The sequence below is a fragment of the Grampus griseus genome, assembly GCF_964374135.1.
Source record: "Grampus griseus genome assembly, chromosome: 4".
Taxonomy (NCBI): Eukaryota; Metazoa; Chordata; class Mammalia; order Artiodactyla; family Delphinidae; genus Grampus; species Grampus griseus.
This window is the reverse complement of record NC_138997.1, coordinates 17,132,477-17,157,895: the sequence shown is the minus strand read 5'-3', so window position 1 is coordinate 17,157,895 and position 25,419 is coordinate 17,132,477. Positions and strand designations below refer to the sequence as shown.

Below are 25,419 nucleotides of genomic sequence, written 5' to 3'. Positions count from 1 at the left end.
GGAGTTTGACTCACTTTTAAAATTTGATTTTCCATTTGAGTTGTGTAAAATCATGTGCTACTAACAACCTTCTTCTGGATTAGTTACAAATAGTTTAGGCAAGAGATGCTTTCATCTCCAACACGGAAGAATTAAGAGCCCTTCAACAGTATTTCGCACTTGTAATTTTTAAGAGTAGGAATGTCTTAACATCTCCCGCCATCCCCACAGAAATATGAGTGAATATATGCCGCAGGTATAACCTTGCCTTGAAGTGGAAAAACAGACATCACGCAACTACCTCCCACTCCAGAAACCCTAACTCCAGACCCCGCCCCACATAAAGTCCCGCCCCTTTCTCCGACTGCGGCTACGGAGTTGGCGCAGTTAGCTGACGTAAGACGTAACCTCCGTAGCCTCCTACGCGTAGCTACCGTGTCTGCCTCTGGGAGTTGAAGTTTCCGAAAGAGGACCTTCTGCAGTGGTAAAGACCACTACAAAAAGCTTTCTGTGCGGGCTCTCAGGTTCCGCGACAACCCCTCCGTTCGGTAAGTCTCTTGGCATGGAGGCTATCGCTCGCCTACCCTTTGATATTATCCGAGCGGAAAAGGAGCGCGCACCACTGCTGCCTTCCACTAGCAGTAGGGCTTCCGAGGGAGAGGGGAGTGGGACACGGGAAGCAGCAACCGAGACCCAGCTTCCGAAGGAAGTGACGTCAGAGAGCGCGCCCCCTCGCCTTGCCAAACAGATTTTTGATTCGTCGGCTACAGTTTAATCCCGCCTCCGGAATGCGTCCGCCCTCGGGCGGCCTGTAGGGAAGAGTGGGGCGCGGCTCTGTCCACAAGCGTCCGGGCTGTCGCTGTCGACGTTTGCTTGCGGGTAGCGATAAGGTCCCTAGCATGTGAAGGATGTGCGCTTCCAAAGAATGAAGGGAGAGGGAAATCTGGAGTTTGAAGGGCCGGAAAACGAGTTGTGGTTCTGCCACTTGGTGGCTAGAGAGCGTGAGCATGTCGCTTCACCTCTTTAAACCTGCCTTACCTCAGTTTTCCAAAGACGTCGCTGAGCGCTCTGAAATGTGGGGAGAGGCCAGGGCGAGGTTGCTGCAGGTGCTGTCAGCCCCACGGTGGTGAGCTGAGGACGATTTTAAGAAGTCCGTGGTGTTACTGGATTTCACTGAAATATTTTGTGTTAAAATTCGGTACTTTTTCTAGAGATATAAAGAGGATAGCGACAGAAGACTTTCTCACTTTATTTTTCTTTGTTTTAAATCTTGCCCCGTCTCCCCAGCCCGGCCCAGCCCAGCCCTCTCTGCCTAAGGGCCTCATAGCTGAACCGAGCTATGCACATTTGGCCCGCGCGTTTTAAAAAGGGTATTCTTTATCACCGTCAGGTCATTTAATTCCATTTTGCAGTTATTCCGACATTCATTTGGATCTTTCTGTAAGGGAGGCTGTGTCATAAATTATGAAGACTTTAGCCCAATCAATAAAACCATGAATTTTTTTTTTTTTTAACTTTTGGCCGGTCACTCATTATGATGTATGTCCTCCTTGCCGGCAGTTGTGCTAAGAAGTGGGAATACAAGGACGATTGAGATACTATTTTTTAATGTATTTATCCCATACCAAATTGCCTTAGTCATCCTTATCCAGTTGTTAATTTTATAAGACCATCAGATAACCTGGATTTGCAACTAAATGAAACATTTTTAAAAAATTCAATGCCCCGGTAAACTAAATTTCACGCAATTATTTCTATAATTGCTACAAAATTTGTTGAACGTGGTGAATGAATGAAAATGAGCTGTGAGTATCACTGCATGTGAGGGAGGAATGCAAAACTCCATGGAGTTTATACTTTGCTTAACAGGTTAATCCAAACAAGCGAGTACATAGTGAAATGCTTATTGTATGTTGTAGGCAGTAGGAGTTGGTACGTATCTTTGTATGTAAAGTATGCTGCAAGCAATAATTTATAGGATCTCAAGCTAGCATCATTTTTGTTGTGCAATGTGCAATGTATCTAGCTTATTCAAAGCTTAAAAAAATTCTCTCACTACAGTGCATTTTCTTAATTGGGAATAACTTTAAAAATAGTAGTGATAATGATGTTGACTAGCTCATGACCTTTTGTATTTGATAGGCTGTTTAAAAACATTAGTATGCAATGATAAGCAAATTAGATTTAACTTAGACTTCTTAGATAGGAAAGGCGAAAGCTCCCCCTGGTGTGCATAAGCTGTAAAACATTGCTATACTTTTCTAAAATTTTCACATGATAAAGCAAATCAACACTTGCAGTTTGGAACAGAGTAGAGAACTAGCAAAAAATGCCACTGATAATAGAAATATTCTTCGAATATTAATCACTGTTTCATGAAGAAAGCAATTTGTTTCCTCTGAATTTTAATTGTGCCTTTAAGTTTGCACATTTAGCTTAATGGGCAGGTTTAGCTTATGTTTTCTCCACCCTATATTGTTTTGAATACATTTATTGCCCATTTTTATTAACGTACTATCTATGGAAAGGAAATAAAATTGATCCTAGGGGTCACAATATATAGTTAAATTTTTTCTTCTGATCTTTTCAGGCTTACTGTGTTTCTCCTGTCTCCTGTTCCTTAAATTGAATGCTAACCTTATGTTCCAGATTAAAAAAAAAAATCAGTGAATGCACTCAAGGTTATACATTTACCCTCATTTACCTTTTTGGCCTGTAGTTCTCTCATCCTGTTATTTGTATCTAAATGCTCGGACATACTATTTTTTCGTTCTATTTTTCTGTCTGGATTCTGAGTTAGATTCTGAGGATGTCTTCTAATTCATCAGTTACCTCTTGGACTCCAGGTAATCTGGAGTTTGTCTCATATGTTGAAATTTTTATATCTTCATTTCATGGTTTCCAAATTGGTTCTTTTTTACACATTCTTGTTTTCCTATTTTTATGCCTGCTTTTGTGTCCCAATTTCCTGTTTTGTTTTTATGGTTATTACTCTTCATGAGCTCTGAAAGATTTCTACCAAACTTATTTTAAAGTCATTTTCACATTGCTCTATTCAATTTTTGTAGAGTGAATTTATCTCCTGCTTGTTGATTTAGCTGGAGTTTTTTTCATCATTTCTGTCTTTTTGTAATTTTGCTTTGCAGACTCATCTTGAATGGAATTATAACTTTCCTCTCCAAACTACTGATTTTGTGGTTTCTCCCACCCATGACCCTTTTCAGTGCTTCAGCCCACAGCAGAGCTTATATATGTGGTTCAGAATTCTAATCATGTAATAATATAAGTTCATATGTCACCTCATGCTGGACCCAGGTTGTAGCCAAGAGGCTGTGTCTGTTTCCTTCAGGTTTCCCCCAAGTAGTCAGTTTTGTATAAGCTATAGTCTATAATTTTATCTGTTTTCAGGCTTTTTTCATGGAAAGAGGAGCCCCACCCCTAACACTAGTTTAAGGGTTCGTCTTAAACTGTCTCCCATCTTTCTCTCTCTTGTATTCTTCTTCTCTTTACTTTAAAGCTAGGAAAACTTCTAGCTGCCTTTACACAGAAGACCCAGTTCTTAACCTGGATTTTGAGAGAGGCTGTACCTTTTTTGTTTCCCCTTTTTATATTTTATCTACTGTTGTCATATGTTTCAAGATTGGGAGGCAGAGTGCATCAAAACATGAACTTTTGGCAATGATCTCTAGGAAGTCTGTCCCAATTTTTTTGGTGCAGAGGCATAAGAATAGAACTGGAGCTATTTTTTTCTCCTTATGTTTCAGAGACACAGGTCTTTTCAGAGCCCTCCAACAGCAGGGTTAAAGCAACACGACTCTTTAACATTCTTTGGAAACCCTCATTTTCTAAATAAGACTTTGGATTTCTGGGAGATGGTAGAGTTTGATGTGGGTTGGAATCTTAGCTCCATCACTTCATTTGTCTATTCATTCAAGTATTTTGAGGACCTACTTTGTGTGACATTTGCTCTAGGTGCCTTGTTTCTTAGGAATTATTTAATAGCTTTCTAACTTTGGGCAAGTTATTTAACCTTTGTACCTCTTCCTTTGCAAAGTAGGTATATACTGTCTACTTCATAGGGTTTTTATGAAGAGTAAATTAGATAATACATTTTTTATTAAGCATAATAAGAATTAATGTTTGCTCTATTTTCATTACTTTAAAAAGTCCTTTGTAATATCATATTCACTCATTTGTTTATTCTACCAGTGTATAATAAGCATCTACGAAGTGCCAAGCACTGTATTAGTATTGGCAATATAATGTTGGGCAAAATCAGACTTGTCCCTTACCCAGTGGAGTTTCCAGTGTAGAGTCAAAGTTGAGTTGTTATTTCTAGGAGATGTTCTCCCTAAGGAGAATTGTTTGGTTGGTGGCGTAAGGAAAACTTGTGAATTCTTACTTGTATTACTAAATGATTTTTTTCCACTCTTAGTAATTTTGTGACCTAGTAAAATGCCAGGGCTCTTGCTCCAGCCCCTAAAGCACGCATCTTAAAATTTCTTGTCTTTCAGTCAAAATTCAGTAAACTTTCTAAGTTTGCTTTGGTTATCCCCATATGTCCTGTTATATCGTTGCACTTTTAAAGAAAGCAAGAACCATATAATAAAACTACTGCTCAAATTATGTTCTGCAAAGGTTTTTTCCTTCCATTATCTGAATTGTGGGGATTGTTCCTTTTTCTTTTAGATGTTAGCTTCTCTGCACAGACTTGTTAGCTATCTCTGTAAGAGGGAAGAATCACGTATTTTTCTATAAGGCCAATAGAACATTTGCAAGCTTCATGCTTAGTCTTTGGTAGGGATAAATAACATACATTCTTAAGCTTTGATGTTAAGAATCAATTAAAGAGAAAAGATGTCTCATATTTCTAGCCCTTTCTGTAATCTGAAAGCAAGTTCAGTTTTAGGCAATGGATATGAAGATGTGGGTGTTTAAATCCAAATAAAGATGTTTGAGTTGGCCCTAAGTATTCCACAGCTGATTACAGAGTCAACTTATGTATTTTGTTTTTCAGCTGTGACTTAAGTGGAAAATTGACAATTACATATTTACAATGAAATATATTGGGGTGGGGGCAACCAAAGTTGTTCTCTGCACTGGCCAAAAGATAGAAATATATAGCATGTCTGTTGTCAAAACCCAATTGTTGAGGGTACGCCCAGATAGTGAAAGTAATATTTTTCTTGTATGGACAGCATTAAAGACAAGTACAAAAAGGTGTCTTCCATCTCTTTTAAAAAATAGTATATATTTTTTATAAAACTATATTTTCATTATATAAAATTTTAAAAATGCAGAAAGCCATGGGTGGGTCAGAATTAAAACGTGTGTATGTATTTTTTAAAACAAAATTGGACATTATTGTTTTTTGCTTTGATTTTCTTATTTAACATAACCATTTCCCTTTATCATTAAATAATTTTGGGTAACAGGATTTTTCTTGGCTGCTTAGTATTCCAAGCCAGTGTTATCGATGACCTTTAATTTATTTTTAGTCCCCATTTGCTGACATTCAAGTAGTTTCTAATTTTTTATTGTTAAAAATAACAACAGTACATATATCCTTTTGCATTAATTTTGTGTGTATTTCTAATTAATTTACAGGAATTTATTCTAAGGAAATAAATTACTATGTGAAAGAGTATCACCACCATTTTAAAGCTCTTCAAACATTATAGGTCTGAGTAATTTTCTGGAAAAATTGTGCCATGGCCACCAGTACTGTATGAAAATATCCCATTTCATCAAATGATCTTTGCCAGTAAATGACAATTAATTGCCCAAATTTGCATTTTTATTCATTACTAATATGGTTTAATTTTAATCACATCCTTCAGTTTTTTTTCTTACTTTTTTTGTGTTTGTAAGTCATCTGTTCATTTCAAAGTTGCTTTTCAATTTTTCAGAGGCATCAAATAATGTCATCTGAAATATTGCCAGCATTTAGTGAGACTTCTAATGTTGAAAGAAAGCAAGACTTAAATGAAGACCAAGAGGAGAATCAGAAACCAGGATTAGGTGAAGGGTTTGAACCAATATCTAAACGGCAAATGAAGAAGCTAATGAAACAGAAACAATGGGAAGAACAAAGAGAACTCCGCAAGTATGTATCAGAATGCATGTATTCTACCCCTATTCACAGGGGTATATTCCAATATACCCCTATTGGAATGTTGGACCTTGCAATAGCCCTTATTAAATTATTAAAAATAATTGTGTTAATTAAAATTCGGGTCTACATATTGTTAGCTAACATTGTCAATTGGCTACTAAAACTGAATGTGTTTTATTTTTTTAGCAGTGTTGATGAATTTACACTGTATACTTTTCTCACCCAGAACCTATTGTGAGTAGGAGCACAATTTCTAAAATAACTGATTTACAAAAGGGATATAGTTAGCATCCATGTCCTAGATATGGAACAAAAATAACCACCTCAGAAAGATCAAATTTGGGCCTAACATTGATTTTGCTAGAAGAACTATTGCAGGTTTTGGTGAGAGCAGTTAGGCTGACGCTGTCACTGTATAAAGACAGAATTTACTAGAAGAAAATATTGTTGATGCAGATGAGAGAAAAAAATATGACTTTTATTTCACAAACAATTTTACTTTTAAATAGGAATAGTTTTTAAAAAACCATTTTATTTTTATTGAGGTATAATTTACAACGTTGTGTTAGCTTCAGGTATACAGCGAAGTGATTCAGTTATATATATATGTATAAGTATGTACATGTATATATATTCTTTTTCAGATTCTTTTCCATTATAGGTTATTACAAGACACAGAATATAGTTCCCTACGCTATACAGTAGGTCCTTGTTTATTTTATACATAAGTAGTATGTATATGTTAATCCCAAACTCCTAATTTATCTCCCCACTCCCCTGCTATCCACTCTCATAACCATAAGTTTGTTTTCTATGTCTCTGAGTCTACTTCTGTTTTGTAAATAAGTTCATTTATATCATTTTTTTAGATTCCACATATAACTGATATCATAAGATATTTGCCTTTCTCTGACTCACTTCACTTAATATCATTATCTCTAGGTCCATCCATGTTGCTGCAAATGGCAATATTTCATTCTTGTTTATAGCTGAGTAATTTTCCATTGTATATATATACCACATCTTCTTTATCCATTCATCTTTTGATGAACATTTAGGTTGCTTCTGTGTCTTGGCTATTGTAAATAGTGCTGCTATGAACATTGAGGTGCATGTATCTTTTCGAATTAGAGCTTCCTCCAGATATGTGCCCAGGAATGGGATTGCTGGACCATATGGTAACACTATTTTTAGTTTTTTAAGGAGCCCCATACTGTTTTCCATAGTAGCTACACCAATTTACATTCCCACCAACAGTGTAAGAGAGTTTCCTTTTCTCCACACCCTCTCCAGCTTTTGTTTTTTGTAGACTTCTTAATGATGGCCATTCTAACTGGTGTAGGGTGATACCTCATTGTAGTTTTGATTTGCATTTCTCTAATAATTAGTGGCACTGAGCTTCTTTTCCTGTGCCTCTTGGCCGTTGCGGACCACAGGCTGCAGATGCGCAGGCTCAGCGGCCATGGCTCACGGGCCCAGCCACTCTGCGGCATGTGGAATCTTCCCAGACCGGGGCACAAACCCGTGTCCCCTGCATCGGCAGGCGGACTTTCAACCACTGCGCCACCAGGGAAGCCCCTGTCCATTTTTTGATTGGGTTGTTTGGTTTTTTTGATATTAAGCTGTATGAGCTTTTTGTTTATTTTGGAAATTAATCCCTTGTCAGTCACATCATTTGAAAATATTTTCTCCCACTCCATAAGTTATCTTTTTATTTTGTTGATGGTTTCCTTTGCTGTGCAAAAGTTAGGTCCCATTTATTTTTGTTTTTATTTCCATTACTTGGGGAGATGGATCCAAAAATATTCCTTCTATTTATATCAAAGAGTGTTTTGCCTGTATTTTCCTCTGGGAGTTTTATAGTATCTGGTCTTACATTTAGGTGTTTAATCCATTTTGAATTTATTTTTGTATATGGTGTTAGAGAATGTTCTAATTTCATTCTTTTCCATGTAGCTGTCCAGTTTTCCCAGCACCACTTATTGAAGAGACCATCTTTTCTCCATTGTATATTCTTGCCATCTTTGTCATAGATTAGGTGACCATAGGTGCATGGGTTTATCTCTGGACTTTCTATCCTGTTCCATTAATCTATATTTTTATTTTTGTGCCAGTACCATACTGTTTTCACGACTGTAGTTTTGTAGTATAGTCTGAAGTCAGTGAGGATGATTCCTCCAGCTTCATTCTTTTTTCTCAAGATTATTTTGGCTATTCAGGGTCTTTTGTGTTTCCATACAAATTAAAACAATTTTTTTCTAGTTCTGTGAAAAATGCCATTGATAATTTGATAAGGATTGCACTGAATCTGTAGATTGCTTGGGTAGTATGGTCATTTTAACAATATTGATTCTTCCAATCCAAGAATGAGGTATCTTTGCATCTGTTTGTGTCATCTTCAGTTTCTTTCATCAGTGTCTTAGAGTTTTCAGAGTACAGGTCTTTTGCCTCCTTAGGTAGGTTTATTCTTAGGTATTTTATTCTTTTTGATGAGATGGTAAATGGGATTGTTTCCTTAATTTCTCTTTCTGATATTTCATTCTTAGTGTATAGAAATGCAACAGATTTCTGTGTATTAATTTTGTATCCTGCAACTTTACTGAATTCATTGTTGAGCTCTAGTAGTTTTCTGGTAGCACTTTAGGATTTTCTATGTATACAGAATTATGTCATCTGCAAAGAGTGACAGTTTTACTTGTTCTTTTACAATTTGGATTCCTTTTATTTCTTTCTTTTTCTTTCTGCCTGCTGTGGCTTCGACTTCCAAAACTATGTTGGATAAAAATTTTACTTCTTTTTATATGGTTATAAATGTAACTCAAAAATCATGTAGAAGAATGATAAAAGTAAAATTTATCGTAACTCTCAAACTCAGTATTTTAAAAGTTTTGTAAGTATGTTTAACATGCTACCAATAGTAAATAAAATTATTAGCATAGTTTGAATTTGTGTAAAAAGTACTATACTGTTTTTGCCAACTCATTTATTATGTAAAGCTTTTAGATAGATTATATATAATTGCTGATATCTGACTTTTTTTTTTTTTTTTGCGGTACGCGGGCCTCTCACTGTTGCGGCCTCTCCCGTTGCGGAGCACAGGCTCCGGACGTGCAGGCCCAGCAGCCATGGCTCATGGGCCCAGCCGCTCTGCGGCATGTGGGATCCTCCCGGACCGGGGCACGAACCCGTGTCCCCTGCATCGGCAGACAGACTCTCAACCACTGTGCCACCAGGGAAGCCCTCTGACAATTTTTGATCCATGGAAGTGGCAATTTTGTTATGGTTTAGTCTGCTAATTTTTAAAAGTAATTGTTTCTTTGTCTATTTAGAAAAGTATTGTAAATGTATGAATATACAAATAATGAAAAGTTATTTTCAATTACTAATTTTAGACAAAAGCGGAAGGAAAAACGCAAGAGAAAGCAATTAGAGCGACAGTGTCAACTGGAATCAAACTCAGAAGGAAGTGACAGAAAACGTATTCGAAGAGACGTTGTTTACAGCCCACTCCGCCTTATCATTGACTGCAGTTTTGATAGCTTGATGGTATTAAAGGTATCATGAATCATTGTCAGAAAAATCCTGTAACTGAACTAGGCTGAATAATTTTTGCTTTAATATGTAATATGACTTTGATATAACTTTATGTACTAAAATGCATCTTTTTTTCTTTTTAATTGTGGTAAAATACATGTAATGTAAAATTTACCATCTTAACCATTTTTGAGTGGACAGTTCAGTAGTGCTAATTACATTCATGTTGTTGTGCAGCCAGTCTCCAGAAGTCCTTTCATCTTGAAAAACTAAAACTCTATCCCCACTGAATGAACAACCATTTCCATTCCCCCTCCCTCAGCCCTTGGCACCATCATTCTACTTTCTGTCTCTATGAATTTGACTACTCTGTGTACCTTATGTAAGTGGAATCCTACAGTATTTGTCCTTTTGTGACTGGTTTATTTCACTGAGCATTATGTCTTGAAGGTTCACCCACATTGTAGTGTGTGTCAGAATTCCCTTATGTTTTAAGGCAGAATAATATTCTAGTGTATGTATAGACCACGTTTTGTTTATTCATTCATCTGGTGTCCATCAACATTTGTGTTGCTTCCACCTCTTGGCTATTTTGTTCTTTTGTGTGTGTGTGTTTAAAATTTATTTTATTGAAGTATAGTTGATTTACAGTGCTGTCTTAGTTTCTGCTGGGCAGTAAAGTGACTCAGTTATACATTTATACATATTCTTTTTCATATTCTTTTCCATTATGGTTTATTACAGGATATTGAATATTGTTCCCTGTGCTATACAGTAGGACCTTGTTGTTTATCCATTCTATGTATAATAGTTTGCATCTGCTAATCCCAGACCCCCAATCCATCTGTCCCCCACCCCTCCTCCCCTTTGGCAACCAAAAGTCTGTTCTCTGTGTCTGTGAGTCTGTTTCTGTTTCATGGATAAGTTCATTTATGTCATATTTTTAGATTCTACATGTAAGTGACATCATACAGTATTTGTCTTTCACTCTCTGACTCACTTCACTTAGTATGATAATCTCTAAGTCCATCCATGTTGCTGCAAATGGCATTATTTCATTCTTTTTTATGGCTATAATCTCTAAGTCCATCCATGTTGCTGCAAATGGCATTATTTCATTCTTTTTTATGGCTAAGTAGTATTCCATTGTATAAATATATCACATCTTCTTTATCTGTTCACCTGTTGATGGACATTTAGGTTGCTTCCATGTCTTGGCTGTTGTAAATAGTGCTGCTATGAACATAGGGTGCATGTTTTGTTTCGAATTATAGTTTTCTCTGGATATATGCCCAGGAATGGGACTGCTGGATCATATGGCAACTCTATTTTTAGTTTTTTGAGGAACCTCCATACTGTTCTCCATAGTGGCTGTACCAATTTACATTCCCACCAACAGTATAGGAGGGTTCCCTTTTCTCCACACCCTCTCCAGCATTTATTATTTGTAGATTTTTTGATGATGGCTATTCTGACTGATGTGAGGTGATATCTCACTGTAGTTTTGATTTGCATTTCTCTAATAATTAGTGATATTGAGCATCTTTTCATGTGCTTTTTAGCCATCTGTATGTCTTTGGAGAAATGTCTGTTTAGGTCTTCTGCCCATTTTTTGATTGGGTTTTTTTTTTATATTAAGGTGTATGAGCTTTTTGTTTATTTTGGAAATTAAGCCCTGGTTGGTCGCATCATTTGCAAATATTTTCTCCCAGTCCATACATTGTATTTTCATTTTCTTCATGGCATCCTTTGCTGTGCAAAAGGTTATAAGTTTGTTTAGGTCTCAATTGTTTATTTTCACTTTTATTTCTATTGCCTTGGGAGACTGACCTAAGAAAACATAGGTAGGATTTATGTCACAGAATGTTTTGCCTATATTCTCTTCTAAGAGTTTTATGATGTCATGTTTTGTATTTAAGTCTCTAAGACATTTTGAGTTTATTTTTGTGTATGGTGTGAGGGTGTGTTCTAACTTCACTGATTTACATGCAGCTGTACAACTTTCCCAGCACCACTTGGTGAAAAGACTTTGTTTTCCCATTGTATATTTTTGCCTCCTTTGTTGAAGATTAATTGACCATAGGTGCATGGGTTTATTTCTGGGCTCTCTATTCTGTTCCAGTGACCCATATGTCTGTTTTTGTGCCAGTACCAAACTGTTTTGATTACTGTAGTTTTGTAGTATTGTCTGAAGTCTGGGAGGGTTATGCTTCCAGTTTTGTTCTTTTCCTCAGGATTGCTTTGCAAATTCTGGATCTTTTATGGCTCCATATAAATTTTAGGATTATTTGTTCTAGTTCTGTGAAAAATATCATGGGTGATTTGATAGGGATCACATTAAGTCTGTAGATTGCTTTGGGTAGTATAGCCATTTTAACAATATTAATTCTTCCAAGCCAAGAGCATGGGATATCTTTCCATTTCTTTGAATCATCTTCAGTTTCCTCAGTTTCCTTTATTGATGTTTTATAGTTCTCAGCATATAAGTTTTTTACTTCCTTGGTCAGGTTTATTCCTAAGTATTTTTTTTTTTTTGGTTGCAATTTTAAAAGAGATTCTGTTTTTACATTCCCTTTCTGAAATTTATGGTTAATGTAAAGAGATGCAACTGATTTCTGTATGTTAATCTTGTATCCTGCTACCTTGCTGAATTCATTTATCAGTTCTAGTAGTTTTTGTGTGGAGTCTTTAGGGTTTTCTATATATAGTATCATGTCATCTGAATATAATGACAATTTTACCTCTTCCTTTCCAATTTGGATACCTTTTATTTTTTTTGTCTGATTGCTGTGGCTAGGATTTCCAATACTATGTTGAATAGAAGTGATGAGAGTGGGCATCCTTGTCTTCTTCCAGTTTATAGCAGGAAGGCTTTCAGCTTTTCACCAGTGAGTATTATATTGGTTGTGGGTTTGTCATAAATAGCTTTCATTATGTTGAAATATGTTCCCTCTATACTCACTTTCATAAGAGTTTTTATCATGAATGGATGTTGAATTTTATCAAATGCTTTTTCTGCATCTATTGAGATATCATGTGGTTTTGTCTTTTCTTTTGTTGGTGTGGTGTATCATATTGATTGATTTGCATATGTTGAACCATCCTTGTGACCCTGGGATGAATCCCACTTGGTTATGGTGTATGATCTTTTTTATGTGTTCTTGGATTCAGTTTGCTAATATTTTGTTGAGAATTGTTGCATCTATTTTCATCAGAGATACTGGCCTGTAATTTTCTTGTTATGGTTTGTCTGGATTTGGTATCAGGGTGAAAATGGCTTCATAGAGTGTCTTTGGGAATGTTCCCTCCTCTTCAGGCTTTTGAAAGAGTTTGAGAAGGATTGAAATAAGTTCTTCCTTGTATGTTTGGTTGTTATTTAAGTCTAACTGTTCTATTTTATCATTTATGATATCTGTTGCCTTACTGATTTTCTGTCTAGAAGATCTGTCCATTGCTGTGAGTAGGGTGTTAAAGTCTCCTACTATTACTGTTTTCCCATCAGTTTCTCCCTTAATGTCCATTAGTATTTATTGTATGTATTTGGGTGCTCCTATGTTGGGTGCATATATGTTGAGGAGTGTAATATTATCTTCTTATATTGATCCTCTCATCATTGTATAGTGTCCTTCTTTATCTTTCTTTATGGCCTTTGTTTTAAAGTCTATTTTGTCTGATATGAGTATTGCAACCCCCACTTTCTTGTCATTTCCGTTTGTATGAAATATCTTTCTCCATCCCCTCACATTCAGTCTTTGTGTGTCTTTTGCCCTAAAGTGGGTCTCTTGTACGCAGCATATTGTAGGCGCTTGCTTTTTTATCCAATCTGCCACTTTAGGTCTTTTGATAGGATAGGAGCACATTGACATTTGAGGTAATTATTGATAGTTATGTATTTATTGCCATTTTAAACCTTGTTTCCCACTTGATTTTGTATTTCTTCTTTGTTTATTTTTCCTTTTTGTATTTCCTTTTGTGATGTGATTTTTTTTTTTGTATTATGCTTGTGTTCTTTTTGTTTTCTTGTGAATCTGTTTTTGATTTGTGGTTACCCTGTTGTTCAAGTATGTTAACCCCTTCCTATATCTACTGCCTTTAAACTGGTAGTCATATAGGCTAAAACACATTAAAAAAAAAAACCCTACATTTTGTTACTCTCCTCCCCCACATTTTATGATTTCGACGTCCTCTTACATATTCATGTTCATCCTTTTGCTGTTCATTGTGGTTATCTTGCTTTCACAGAAATTTTTTTTCTTTCTTTTTTTTTTAATCTGTATACTGGCTTATTTAAGTGATTTACTTTCCAATTGTGATTTTCTCTTTCGTATAGATTCTTACTTCTCTATTTAGACAAGACCTTTTAATATTTCTTTAAGGATATGTTTAGTATTGCTTTTTTCTTTAAGTTTTTGCTTGTCTGAGAAATTCTTTCTCTCTCTTTCTATTCTAAATGATAATCTTGCTGGGTAGAGTATCCTAGGTTGCAGATTTTTCCCTTTCAGGACTTTGAATGTATCTTGCCATTCCCTTCTGGCCTGGAACATATTTGTAGAGAAATCAGCAGATAGCCTAATGGGGGGTTCCCTTGTAATTAACTCTTTTTTTTCCTCTTGCTGCCTTTAGAATACTTTCTTTATCTTTTACTTTTGCTATTTTTTAATTATAATACGTCTTGGTGTAAGTCTATTTGGGTTCATTTGTTTGGGACACTCTGTGCTTCCTGTATCTGTATAACTGTTTACTTCTTTAGGTTTGGGGAGTTTTCAGCCATAATTCCTTCAAATATATTTTCGATTCCCTTTTCTCTTTCTTCTCCTTCTGGGATCCCTATTATGTGTAGATTGGCCTGCTTTATTCTACCCCATACATCTTATATTGCTTTAATTTTTTTCACTTGGCTTTCTGTTTGCTGTTCTGATTGTGTGATTTCCATTAGTCTGTCTTCCACATCGCTTATTTGTTCTTCTGCATTATTCAATTTGCTGTTCGTTGACTTTAGCTCAGCTTTTGTCTCAGCAAATGAGTTTTCTAATTTTTCTTGTCTCCTGTTTATATTTCCTAGTTCCTTTTCCTGGTAATCTGCATTTCTGTCAATAGCCTTTCTTACTTCCTTCAGTATTTTCATTATCTCCTTTTTGAACTTGATGTCTGTTAGACTGAAGGAGTCTGTTTCATTGTCTTTGATTGGCAATTTCTTGATCTTTTCATTGGGAGTGGTTCCTCTGTTTTCTTCATTTTACTTATAGTTCTCTTACTCTATGAGTTTAGGAGAAACAATTGTTTCCTAAATAGTTGGAGATATTTTTATGTGGGAATGTCCCTGTGTAGCCTGCATGGGTTTAATATTTTTGGTGAGAGAGCTGTTTTTTGTATGGATACCTGCTGTTGTCTCCTCGATAGGGGGTGTGACTGGGGTTGTGGTGGCCAGAGCCTGCACTGAATATTGAGCAGGGCCTCCTCTTTGCTCTGTGGTTGTCACAGCCCTATTGGAGGCAAGGTCTGTTCCCCAGTTGGAGTAGAAGCCCCTAGATCCATTTCTGAGCTGTAGTGTGAGGTAAGCAGTATTGGAGCACTCCTACTGGGAGAGGAGCCACTGAGTATTCCTCTGCCAGAGCTGTCCGCTGAGAAGTGTGCTCTGTCGTGTCATCTGTCACCCGTTGTGCAGGCTCACAAAGTACACTGTTGTGGGCACTGCCCTCAGCCTCACCTCAACCATGGGAATGCAGGCAATTGGCCCTGTTGTTCCTCGGGTGCTGGGTTCACAAAGCCACCAGCGCAGATCCGCTGGCGCAGATCCACTGAATTCAGGTACCAGGACCGCAGTAGTTGCATACCTGAACCTGCCGTGGGAGCTATGGATGGAGCCCAGACCCTGGCCCAACTCCATATGCACACACCCACAAAGCCCACAGCGGCTAAGGCCAGACCCGCCCCAGCCATGGGAGCACCTGTAGCCCACTTGGATGTTCCGCAGGAACTGAGTTTACAAAGCTGGCAGCAGTGGCCTAAACCCACAGATCGCACAGCCACAGGGAGAGGGCTCAGATATCAGCCCTGCTTCGTAAGTCACACGGCCCCTGGGGATCAGCTCTGATTTCAGCCCCGCCTCTGTGTATGGACAACTTGCTGGCACTGCGTGCTCCCAGAGCTCGTGGAGGCAGCACTGAGCCTGATGAGAGCTCACTGAGAAAGAAGGAGCTTTAGCAGGCACTGCCCCTTAACAGTGGGGTTTCAGTGGCAGCAGCACACCTGCTGTGAGTGCACCAAGAGTGAGGCTGCTATGGCGGACCCTGCCCTTCCCTTTGTGCACCCCTTAACAATGGTGCTTCACTTCTGTGGCAGGCCCGAGCCACAGTCCAGCCCCTTCAGGCTGTCTCCGTGCAGCCAACCTCAGTCCTCTCCCTGGGTCTGTCCTCTGAAGCCCAAGCTTTAAAGCAAAAGCAGATCTCAGACTGGGGAGTGCAGGGCGATGGCAGGGACCATTTGTGCAGGTCTCCGTCTGTTCTGCCTGCTGCAAACCAGCTGCTGTGCTCTCCTCTGAGCCTCTGAAGCTCCCTTTCTGTCCCAGCTGATCTCCCTGCCAGTGAAGGGGCTTCCCCGGGTGCAGGAACCTTTCCTCTTTCACTGTTCCCACCCAGGGGCTCAAGTCTTGTCCCGATTCCTTTTTTTTCTTTCATCCTACCCAGTTACATGGAGATCTTTCCTGCAGTTTTGGGTGTCTGAGATCTGCCGGTGTTCAGCAGGTATTCTGTGAGAACTGTTCCACATGTAGACGTATTTTTGATGTATTTGTGGGAGGAGGTGAGCTCTGTATCCTTCTATTTTGCGATCTCGATTGGAGCCCTCTAAAATGCATCTTTCTTTAAAATTTTTTGTTGGAGTATAGTTGATTTATAATGTTGTGTTAGTTTTGGGTGTACAGCAAAGTAAATCAGTTATACATATACATACATCAACTCTTTTTCAGATTCTTTTCCCATATAAGCCATTACACAGTATTGACTAGAGTTCTCTGTGCTATACAGTTCATCCTTATTAGTTATCTATTTTATGTATAGTAGTGTGTATATGTCAGTCTCAGTCTTCCAATTTACCCCTCCCCCACCTTACCCTCTGGTAACCATAAGTTTGTTTTCTACATCTGTAACTCTATTTATGTTTTGTAGATAAGTTCACGTGTACCCTTTTTTTAGATTCCACATATAAGCGATATCATATGATATTTATCTTTCTCTGTCTGACTTACTTCACTCAGTATGACAAACTCTAGGTGCATCCATGTTGCTGCAAATGGCATTATTTTATTCTTTTTTATGGCTCAGTATTATTTTATTGTATATATGTACCACATTTTCTTTATTCATTCCTCTGTCAGTGGACATTTAGGTTGCTTCCATGACCTGGCTATTGTAAATAGTGCTGCAATGAACATTGGAGTGCATGTATCTTTTTGAATTATGGTTTTCTCCAGATATATGCCCAGGAATGGGATTCCTGGATCATATGGGAGCTCTATTTTTATTTTTTTAAGGAACATACATACTGTTCTCCATAGTGGCTATACCAGTTTACATTCCCACCAACAGTGCAGGAGGATTCCCTTTTCTCCACATCCTCTCCAGGATGTATTGTTTGTAGATTTTTTAATGATGGCCATTCTGACTGGTGTAAGGTGATACCTCAGTATACTTTTGATTTGAATTCCTCTAATAATTAGTGATGTTGAGCATCTCTTCATGTGCTTTTTAGTCATCTGTATGTCTTTGGAGAAATGTCTATTTAGGTCTTCTTCCCAGTTTTTTGATTGGGTTGTTTGTTTTTCTGATATTGAGCTGCATGAGCTGTTTGTATATATTAGAGATTAATCCCTTGTCAGTTGCTTCATTTGCAAATATTTTCTCCCGTTCTGAGGGTTGTCTTTTCATTGTTTATGGTTTCCTTTGCTGTGCAAAAGCTTTGAAGTTTAATTAAACTTAAAAGGTTAAGTTTTAATTAAACTTTAAGTTTAATTAAACTTAAAAAGGTCCCACTCGGACTTCCCTGGTGGTCCAGTGGTTAAGACTCCACAGTTCCAATGCAGGGGCGCGTGGGTTTGATCCCTGATTGGGGAACTAAGATCCCATGTGCATGGCCAAAAAAAAAAAAAAAAACTGAAAAGAAAAACAATAATTTGTTTGATTTTTGGTTTTATTTTCATTAGGAGGTGCATTGAAAAAGATCTTGCTGCGATTTATGTCAAAGAGTGTTCTGCCTATGTTTTCCTCTAAGAGTTTTATAGTCTCCAGCCTTACATTTAGGTCTTTAATCCATTTTGAGTTTATTTTTGTGAATGGTGTTAGGGCGTGTTCTAATTTCATTCTTTTACATATAGCTGTCCAGTTTTCCCAGCACCACTTATTAAAGAGACTGTCTTTTCTCCATTGTATATTCTTGCCTCCTTTAGGTGACCATAGGTCCATGGGTTTATCTCTGGACTTTCTATCCTTTTCCATTGATCTATATTTCTGTTTTTGTGCTAGTACCATACTGTTTTCGTGACTGTAGCTTTGTAGTATAGTCTGAAGTCAGGGAGCCTGATTCCTCCAGCTGCGTTTTTCTTTCTCAAGATTGCTTTGGCTACTCAGTCTTTTGTGTTTCCATACAAATTTAAAATTTTTTTGTTCTAATTCTGTGAAAAATGCCATTGGTAATTTGATAGGGATTGCATTGAATCTGTAGATTGCTTTAGGTACTATAGTAATTTTGACAATATTAACTCTTCCAATCCAAGAACATGGAATATCTTAGATCTCTCTCCATATGTTTGATTTCTTTCATCAGTATCTTACAGTTTTCTGAGTACAGGTCTTTTGCCTCCTTAGGTAGGTTTATTCCTAAGTATTTTTATTCTTTTTGATGTGATGATAAATGGGATTGTTTCCTTGATTTCTCTTTCTGACCTTCTTTTGTTAGTGTGCAGGAATGTGTACTCCACCCAGCAAAGCTCTCATTCGTATTAGATGGAGAAATCGAAAGCTTTATGCAAAAGCGAAGGGAAATCAGCACCACCAAACCAGCTTTAAAATGCATCTTAAAATTAAGTTTTTCAAAATCTGTTACCCTAAATTAAAGTAGCTAATAAGTTGCTTTTATTTATATGTATATGTATAGACAGAGGGAAAGACAGATACTCTAAGAGATTATGAAACTCAGTAATTGCATATTAATCATAAAGAGCTGTGGGGAGTTTGTTATTTATCCTAATCAAAAGGAAGAAAATAAGAAATATGATTGGCTTAATAGAATTATTTCTTATTTAATAGTTTGAGAAACCTGGTTGTTTAAACAATGCTACTAAAAGGAATATGTTTATAACCTTTGGTAGTTATAAAAATTGTAATAGCATGACTATAAGAGAGTTCTTTTTTTTTCTTTTGTTGTCTCTTAAGAAGAGTGAAAGTTTTCCTGAACTTGCATTTTAAGTGGCTACAAAATGTGAAATAATGGGTCACTTATAGAGTATTGACTTATGGTAATTATTTTATTAGTATGTAAGAAAACTGAATGGAAATTATCAGAAAGGACTTGTATTTCAAAAGAAAGGATGTCCCTATCTAGTCATCCCTTCTGCTTATTCTATTCCACTCGGATTGTGGAATGGCCATAGATACTTTTGAAAATATTGCTTTAAAAATTTCACTCTTTTATAGGACATTAAGAAACTTCATAAGCAGATTCAACGATGTTATGCAGAAAATCGACGAGCACTGCATCCTGTGCAGGTATGTTTGGGGAATTTAAAACAAACTTCCAATTTCCTTTTATATCTTCCTTCGGAAAAGGCATAGGTAATCCTCATTGCTTTTATAAGAAAGAGTCTTACAAGTAATCTTTCTTAGAGAACAAAACGCCTATTTGTAAAAATGTTTTATTTTTCTACAAAAATAAAATATTTTAAACATTTTTTCATGTCATTCTCAAACACATTGTGCCCATTCGTCATTAGTCATGTACACACTGACCTGTTCACTGCTGTGTAGTTGAACATCTTCTTTAAAGGACTTATGCATATTTCCATACCAGTTTCTCAGCTCTCAATTCCTTCCTTTCTGGGGAATGGGGTAACTGCCCCTGGCTGATATGTGCCATTGTGTCTGTTGGCTAGATTTTTTCTACTTAAAGGATATTGAGTCACTAATAATTTTGAAAGGTACTTTATTAGCTAGAATGAGGAAGTGATTTGTGAGACTAGTTGGCTGCTCTTAAGAGTAGGGTCATTTTTCTTACTGAATTTGTTTGAATTCTAGGTGACCTAAAAATTAATTCTGGCTCACTGATGTTAAAAACCAGAAACTCTTAATATACTTTTGGTTAGATATTTTCTTCTTATCAAGTGATAGTAATATTATATTTTTACATTCTATATTCTTCTCACCCTTGATTAGATTTGAAATAGGTTTCAGGGTTTAGAGTCAAAGGAAAATTATGAAGATTTTGGACTGGTAAAAAATAACTGTAGTGGCAAAAGAAGGGGAAGGGAAACTTCACATGGAAGCAGGAAGTTTATAGTAAAGTGATCATTAAACAAGAGGCAGATTATAACTGCTTAGAAAACAGGATGAAAATGTAGATGGAATACAGAAGTTAGTGGGTTAGGAGATACACAAAAATACACGTTGCTTGTACCACAAATTTACTCTTGCACGTTTAAAGCATGCCATAAATTCATTTTTTTCCAGAATGAAAATATTTTGTCTTTCATTGATAATCAGATGAGTGTATGAGGGAATAAAATATTGACTTTAATAGTCATTTGCTCTCTCTTTCTATACCTGCCAATCTCTCTATCAGTTTTACTTGACAAGCCATGGAGGCCAGTTGAAAAAGAACATGGATGAAAATGACAAAGGATGGGTCAACTGGAAGGTAACTAAAATAGATTAACTCTCACATAATTCAAGGTATTTTTATGTTTAAAGGTCTACATGTTTTACCTAAGTTCTACACAATGCTAATAAATATAAGAGTCAGCAGCTACAAACCCTGCATATCACTGTACCTAAGTTTACCAGTGGAAGAAGCTAAGAGCCTTGAGATATAGTCTGTACTTGCTTTCATGAAATCTCACTTGCTATTTTACTGCCAACTTTAAAACATATTTTTTTAAAAAGGAAAAAATTTAAAGGTCTGTATGCAGTCTCTACCTAGCAAACTGGCTATACATTATTTATAAGAGTGAAGTCACTCTAAAATTTGGAAATGTACTTGCATTCTCTTTCTTCTAAATCTGTGCTATACCATATGGTGTCCACTTCCACATGTGACTGCTGAACTCTTGAAATGTGACTGGTCTGAGTTGAGATGTGCTATAAATGTCAAATAGACATTAGTACAAAAAAAAAGAGAGAGAATGTAAAATATCTCCTTAAAATTTAAAAAAAACCAAATTAATTTATTAAAATTAATTTCATCTATTTCTTTTCACTTTTTTTCATGTGGCTATTAGAAGATTTCAAATTATATATGTGGCTCACATTTTTTTCTATTGGACTAAACTACTCTCAGTCATTTGCAAAGATTACTAATAGATTGGCTTTAGTACCAGTCCCTAAGGAACCTTAACCCTATTCTACTCAGAGAAGTAGTGGGTTATTCCTACACTTTTTTCCTTTCTCCAAGCCAGTTCTCACTGTGATAGACTTTCCCTGTCTCACTCACTAATCCCACAATGACTGCATTTAATTTATTAATAGTCCATAGTATAAAACATTTTCAAAGGTTTTTTAAGTTTTAAAGTACAATATATTTACCAAGTTTTATGTTCATGCCTATTTTTCTAAGAAATAATGTAATAAGTTAGAATAGGCATACGTTCAGCTATTTTGTGGCTTGTTAAATTTATTATTTCATACCACCAGTTTTCCAGAGAGATGTGAGTTGGCTGGTCTCTAATTATGCACATTCCTCTTGGGGCCCTTATTCAGCATAGGGATCAAGTTTATAATATACCATTTTCCAGAAAAATGGCTGTTTATTAATCAATAAGGTATACATCTTAGGTGAGAGGTCTCCGCTTCATTTTTGATTTCCACAAAAATTATTGAGAAATGCCGTCTGAGCCTGGCGATGGATGCATCTTCCTTTATTCTTCTGGTGCAATTTGCAAAATTCTGACTGCCAACTGTTGTTCAGTCTTGTACCTCTGACCTGACAGTTTTGGTGAAGAAGATTTCAAATGTGTATCTTTGTGGAAGCAGATGCATGGAATTTCTTAAATCTGTAAGCCCTTTCCTTTAGATGATTCATGTAGATGGAGAAGGAAGTAATTGGAGAAGGCGTTCTTTGGCTGGAGAACAAAGTGAGCAAATACATGACAAAAATGCATTTGTTTTGTTGGAACAGAGAAAGATAGGTTACTGCTATATTCAGGAAAGAATTACTAAGTTAAGGAGTTTGAATTTTATTCTACAGATAAAGATAAAACGTGATAGTGTTTTCAGAAAATGAGTGCACCATCCGTGTGTGGAAGTAAACTGGAGAGATCTGAGGCTAGAGACAGGGAAATAACGTCAGGAGGCTACTTAAATAATTGAGATGTGAGGTGAAAAGATGTTGGAGTAGTAGATTCTAAATAAATAATACATTGTTATAATATTCTTTCAAACTTCCTTTCATATATTTTTTGGATGGGTTTGTCTAGGGAAAAGAAAATAATCATTTTTAGCCAATTTTCACAAAATCCTATTAATAACATCTTTCCCCTTGTGTTTTAAAGGATATCCACATCAAACCAGAGCACTATAGTGAATTCATACAGAAAGAAGACCTGGTTTATCTTACATCAGATTCACCTAATGTACTAAAGGAATTAGATGAATCAAAGGCCTATGTGATTGGAGGATTAGTAGATCACAACCATCACAAGGTACTATTAAGTTTTTATTTTTGCTTTTGCTCATACTTAAAATTGATATATCAGTTTTCTTGATAGTAATATCAGTTTTCTTGTTAGTAAATACTGATAGTTGATGTTTGAGTGCCTACAGTATTTCAGTCACCTTTCTAGCTAAGCAAAGCATTTTGCATATATTAGTTTGCTTTATCCTCACTGCAACCCAGTGAGGTCAGTGCTATAAAAATTTTAAAAATAGGGCTTCCCTGGTGGCACAGTGGTTGAGAGTCCGCCTGCCAATGCAGGGGACGCGGGTTCGTGCCCTGGTCAGGGAAGATCCCACATGCCGCGGAGCGGCTGGGCCCGTGAGCCATGGCCGCTGAGCCTGCGCGTCCGGAGCCTGTGCTCTGCAACGGGAGAGGCCACAACAGTGAGAGGCCTGCGTACCGCAAAAAAAAAAAAAAATTAAAAAAAATTAAAAAAATAAAACATGCAAACTATTGGTTGAGAAGTTTAGCTCTTCTTCCTCCTTCACTCTGTCTTTTTGCTCTTTCAGTCCTGATTAGACCCAGGCTTTAAGGATTTTAATTTTGAGAAGAGAGAAAATTTATATTCAGCATTCTTTTAATTGACAGAAAGGGAAGAATAAAATTTATAGGCAGTTGAACATTTTTTTCAATTCAGGTTTTTATTTAATTTGTGTTTGCCATTTGTGCCTCTTAGTGTTATGTAATTGAAACATAGTTTTATCTTTTAAAGTCATGGGAAGAATGATGATGCTTCTCTAGGAATTCAGTTTGTGTACTTTAAGAGAGAAAGGCAGTGTGGAGTGATGAGACGCTATTTGAGTCAGGAGGCATGAGCCAGGTTTTTCCTTTGGTTCTGCCACTGAGGAACTTTGTGATGGGACGGAGAGCATAATGTCTTTGGTTTCCTCATTTGTAAATTGGTTAAGACAAATGCCAGCAACATTCTAACTATACTTATTGTCAAGAGAATGTTTCCAAATTAGTGGTTAAACGTACACACACACTTTTTCAGATTATATTCTCTGAACTAAGGTCTTTCCTAAAAATTATTTATTCTTTCATAGACTTTAAATAATGTAATGTTCTAGCCCAAGTCACAGTGTCTTTGTTTTAGGGACTCACGTATAAACAAGCATCAGAACGTGGAATTGATCATGCACAGCTCCCTCTTGGAAATTTCGTGAAGATGAATAGTAGAAAAGTTTTGGCAATTAATCATGGTAAGCTATAAGGGGATAAACTGAAAATGTACCTGAGTGAACACTGTGAAAAATAACATTACATTTACATTTTGGACAAGTAGAAAATATACACCTTTGGAAAACACACAATTTGGGGTACAAAATTATAAAATGTCATCATTTATGATTTTTTTGAATAATATATGCATACTTTACAAAATTTTGAAAATGTACAAAAGTATAAAGAAAAATAAATAGGTGTAATTTTACTATGCAGAGATACTTTGTAGAAAGTTTTTGGTGTGTTTTCTTCCAGTTCTTTTCCTATGCATATATAATATTATTTATTACATAATTGGATTCTTACTCTATTGCATAAAATGTTATAAATCCAGGGTGTTTCCCCCCTATTTATTATTATATTTATTGAATCACTGTTAGTGGCTATGTAATTTTCCATCATCTAAATACACAATAATGTAACCATTCTCCTGTTGTTATTTTTTTTCTTTTTACTATTGTAAATATCATTGTAAGAGACATCCTCAGACTTAAGTCTTTGCCTGGAGTTTTGCTTTTTAAAAATTTTTCAGTAGAGATTTTTGTTAGTACACATAATTGGGCTTTTAAATTTTCTCTATAGCAGGCTCTAGGGAGTTATAGAAACAAACTTATTGATTCAAGGAATGAACTTCTTCTAAGACTTTTGCTAAATTAGTGGAAAGTACTTTTCTATCATAAAGTAATCCAAATTTCCCCCAGCAGTGTATTAAAGTGAAAGGACATCGAAGATAGATAGTATTTAAAAAAAAAAAAAAGCAGGCAAGACACTCCCCAGAGTGAGTGGCACTATATAGGAAAGATAGAAGAAATTTAGGTTAACACTAACCCTTTTTTTTTTCTAGTTTTATGTTAGCACATAAAGGATAAAGAAGTGGAAGGAAAAAAGAACAGGAAGGAAACAAAAAAGGTCCTCTGTCTATTATAATTGACAACAGATAATGGTAAACCTCTGAGTGCTTAAGAACTGAAATGAGAAAAAGCTACAAAAGAGGTAGCAGCGTTGAGAGCCTTAGGCATATTGGCTCTGACAGCTAATACAGGAGAAAGAAGTAATAAGAACAAAGTAGTTACTAGGACATACTAGCACTCTTAACACAAAAGCAGTGTGTTTTAAAGCATGCACCATTGTGATGAACTAGGTTAAGAAACACATGGAGTTTGTCTTTGTTGCAGTGTTTGAGATTATTCTGGAATACCTAGAAACAAGAGACTGGCAAGAAGCATTTTTCACTATCTTACCCCAAAGAAAAGGAGCTGTTCCCACAGACAAAGCCTGTGAAAGTTCTTCACATGACAAGAAGTTCACCAGAGTTGAAGGTGGATTGAACAGTGATTCCAGTGAGGAGGAAAATAGAAATGAACTAGATTCACCACATAAGGAAGAAAAGCAGGATAAAGAAAATAGCACTGAATCTACAGTGAACTCTATACTACACTAATGTCATTTTTTTTTAAGTTTAAGGAAAATTAGGAGAAAATATAGAATTTCATACAATATTTCATAGAATATTTGAAATGGAAGAAACTTTCATTTTCTCTTATTTCTGTTGTGAATTTTTTAAACTTTCTTTTTTTAGAACTAAGTGATAAAAAGCACTAAAAAAGCATTTTTTTGTTTTTGCATAAGATTTAAATGTGTAATTTAAA

The 25,419-nt window shown here is 36.3% G+C and overlaps 1 protein-coding gene across 3 annotated transcripts; it reads left to right on the top strand.

Annotated features, from left to right (window-relative positions):
• Positions 1 to 396: 396 nt before the first annotated feature.
• TRMT10A (tRNA methyltransferase 10A) lies at positions 397 to 25,211 on the top strand (the record flags this gene model as incomplete). 3 transcript variants are annotated; one of them, XM_082653261.1, is made up of 8 exons in its annotated part: positions 397 to 527; positions 5,889 to 6,085; positions 9,487 to 9,649; positions 19,318 to 19,389; positions 20,459 to 20,533; positions 22,383 to 22,532; positions 23,643 to 23,748; positions 24,946 to 25,211. In XM_082653261.1, exons 2-8 carry the CDS (start codon positions 5,901 to 5,903, stop codon positions 25,209 to 25,211), a joined length of 1,017 nt encoding a protein of 338 aa, XP_082509387.1. In that variant the 5' UTR covers positions 397 to 527; positions 5,889 to 5,900. The 3 variants fall into 3 exon arrangements, with proteins under 3 accessions (XP_082509387.1, XP_082509389.1, XP_082509388.1); XM_082653263.1 differs by lacking the exon at positions 397 to 527 and adding an exon at positions 843 to 1,105; XM_082653262.1 differs by lacking the exon at positions 397 to 527 and adding an exon at positions 843 to 1,129.
• Between the last annotated feature and the right edge of the window lie 208 nt (positions 25,212 to 25,419).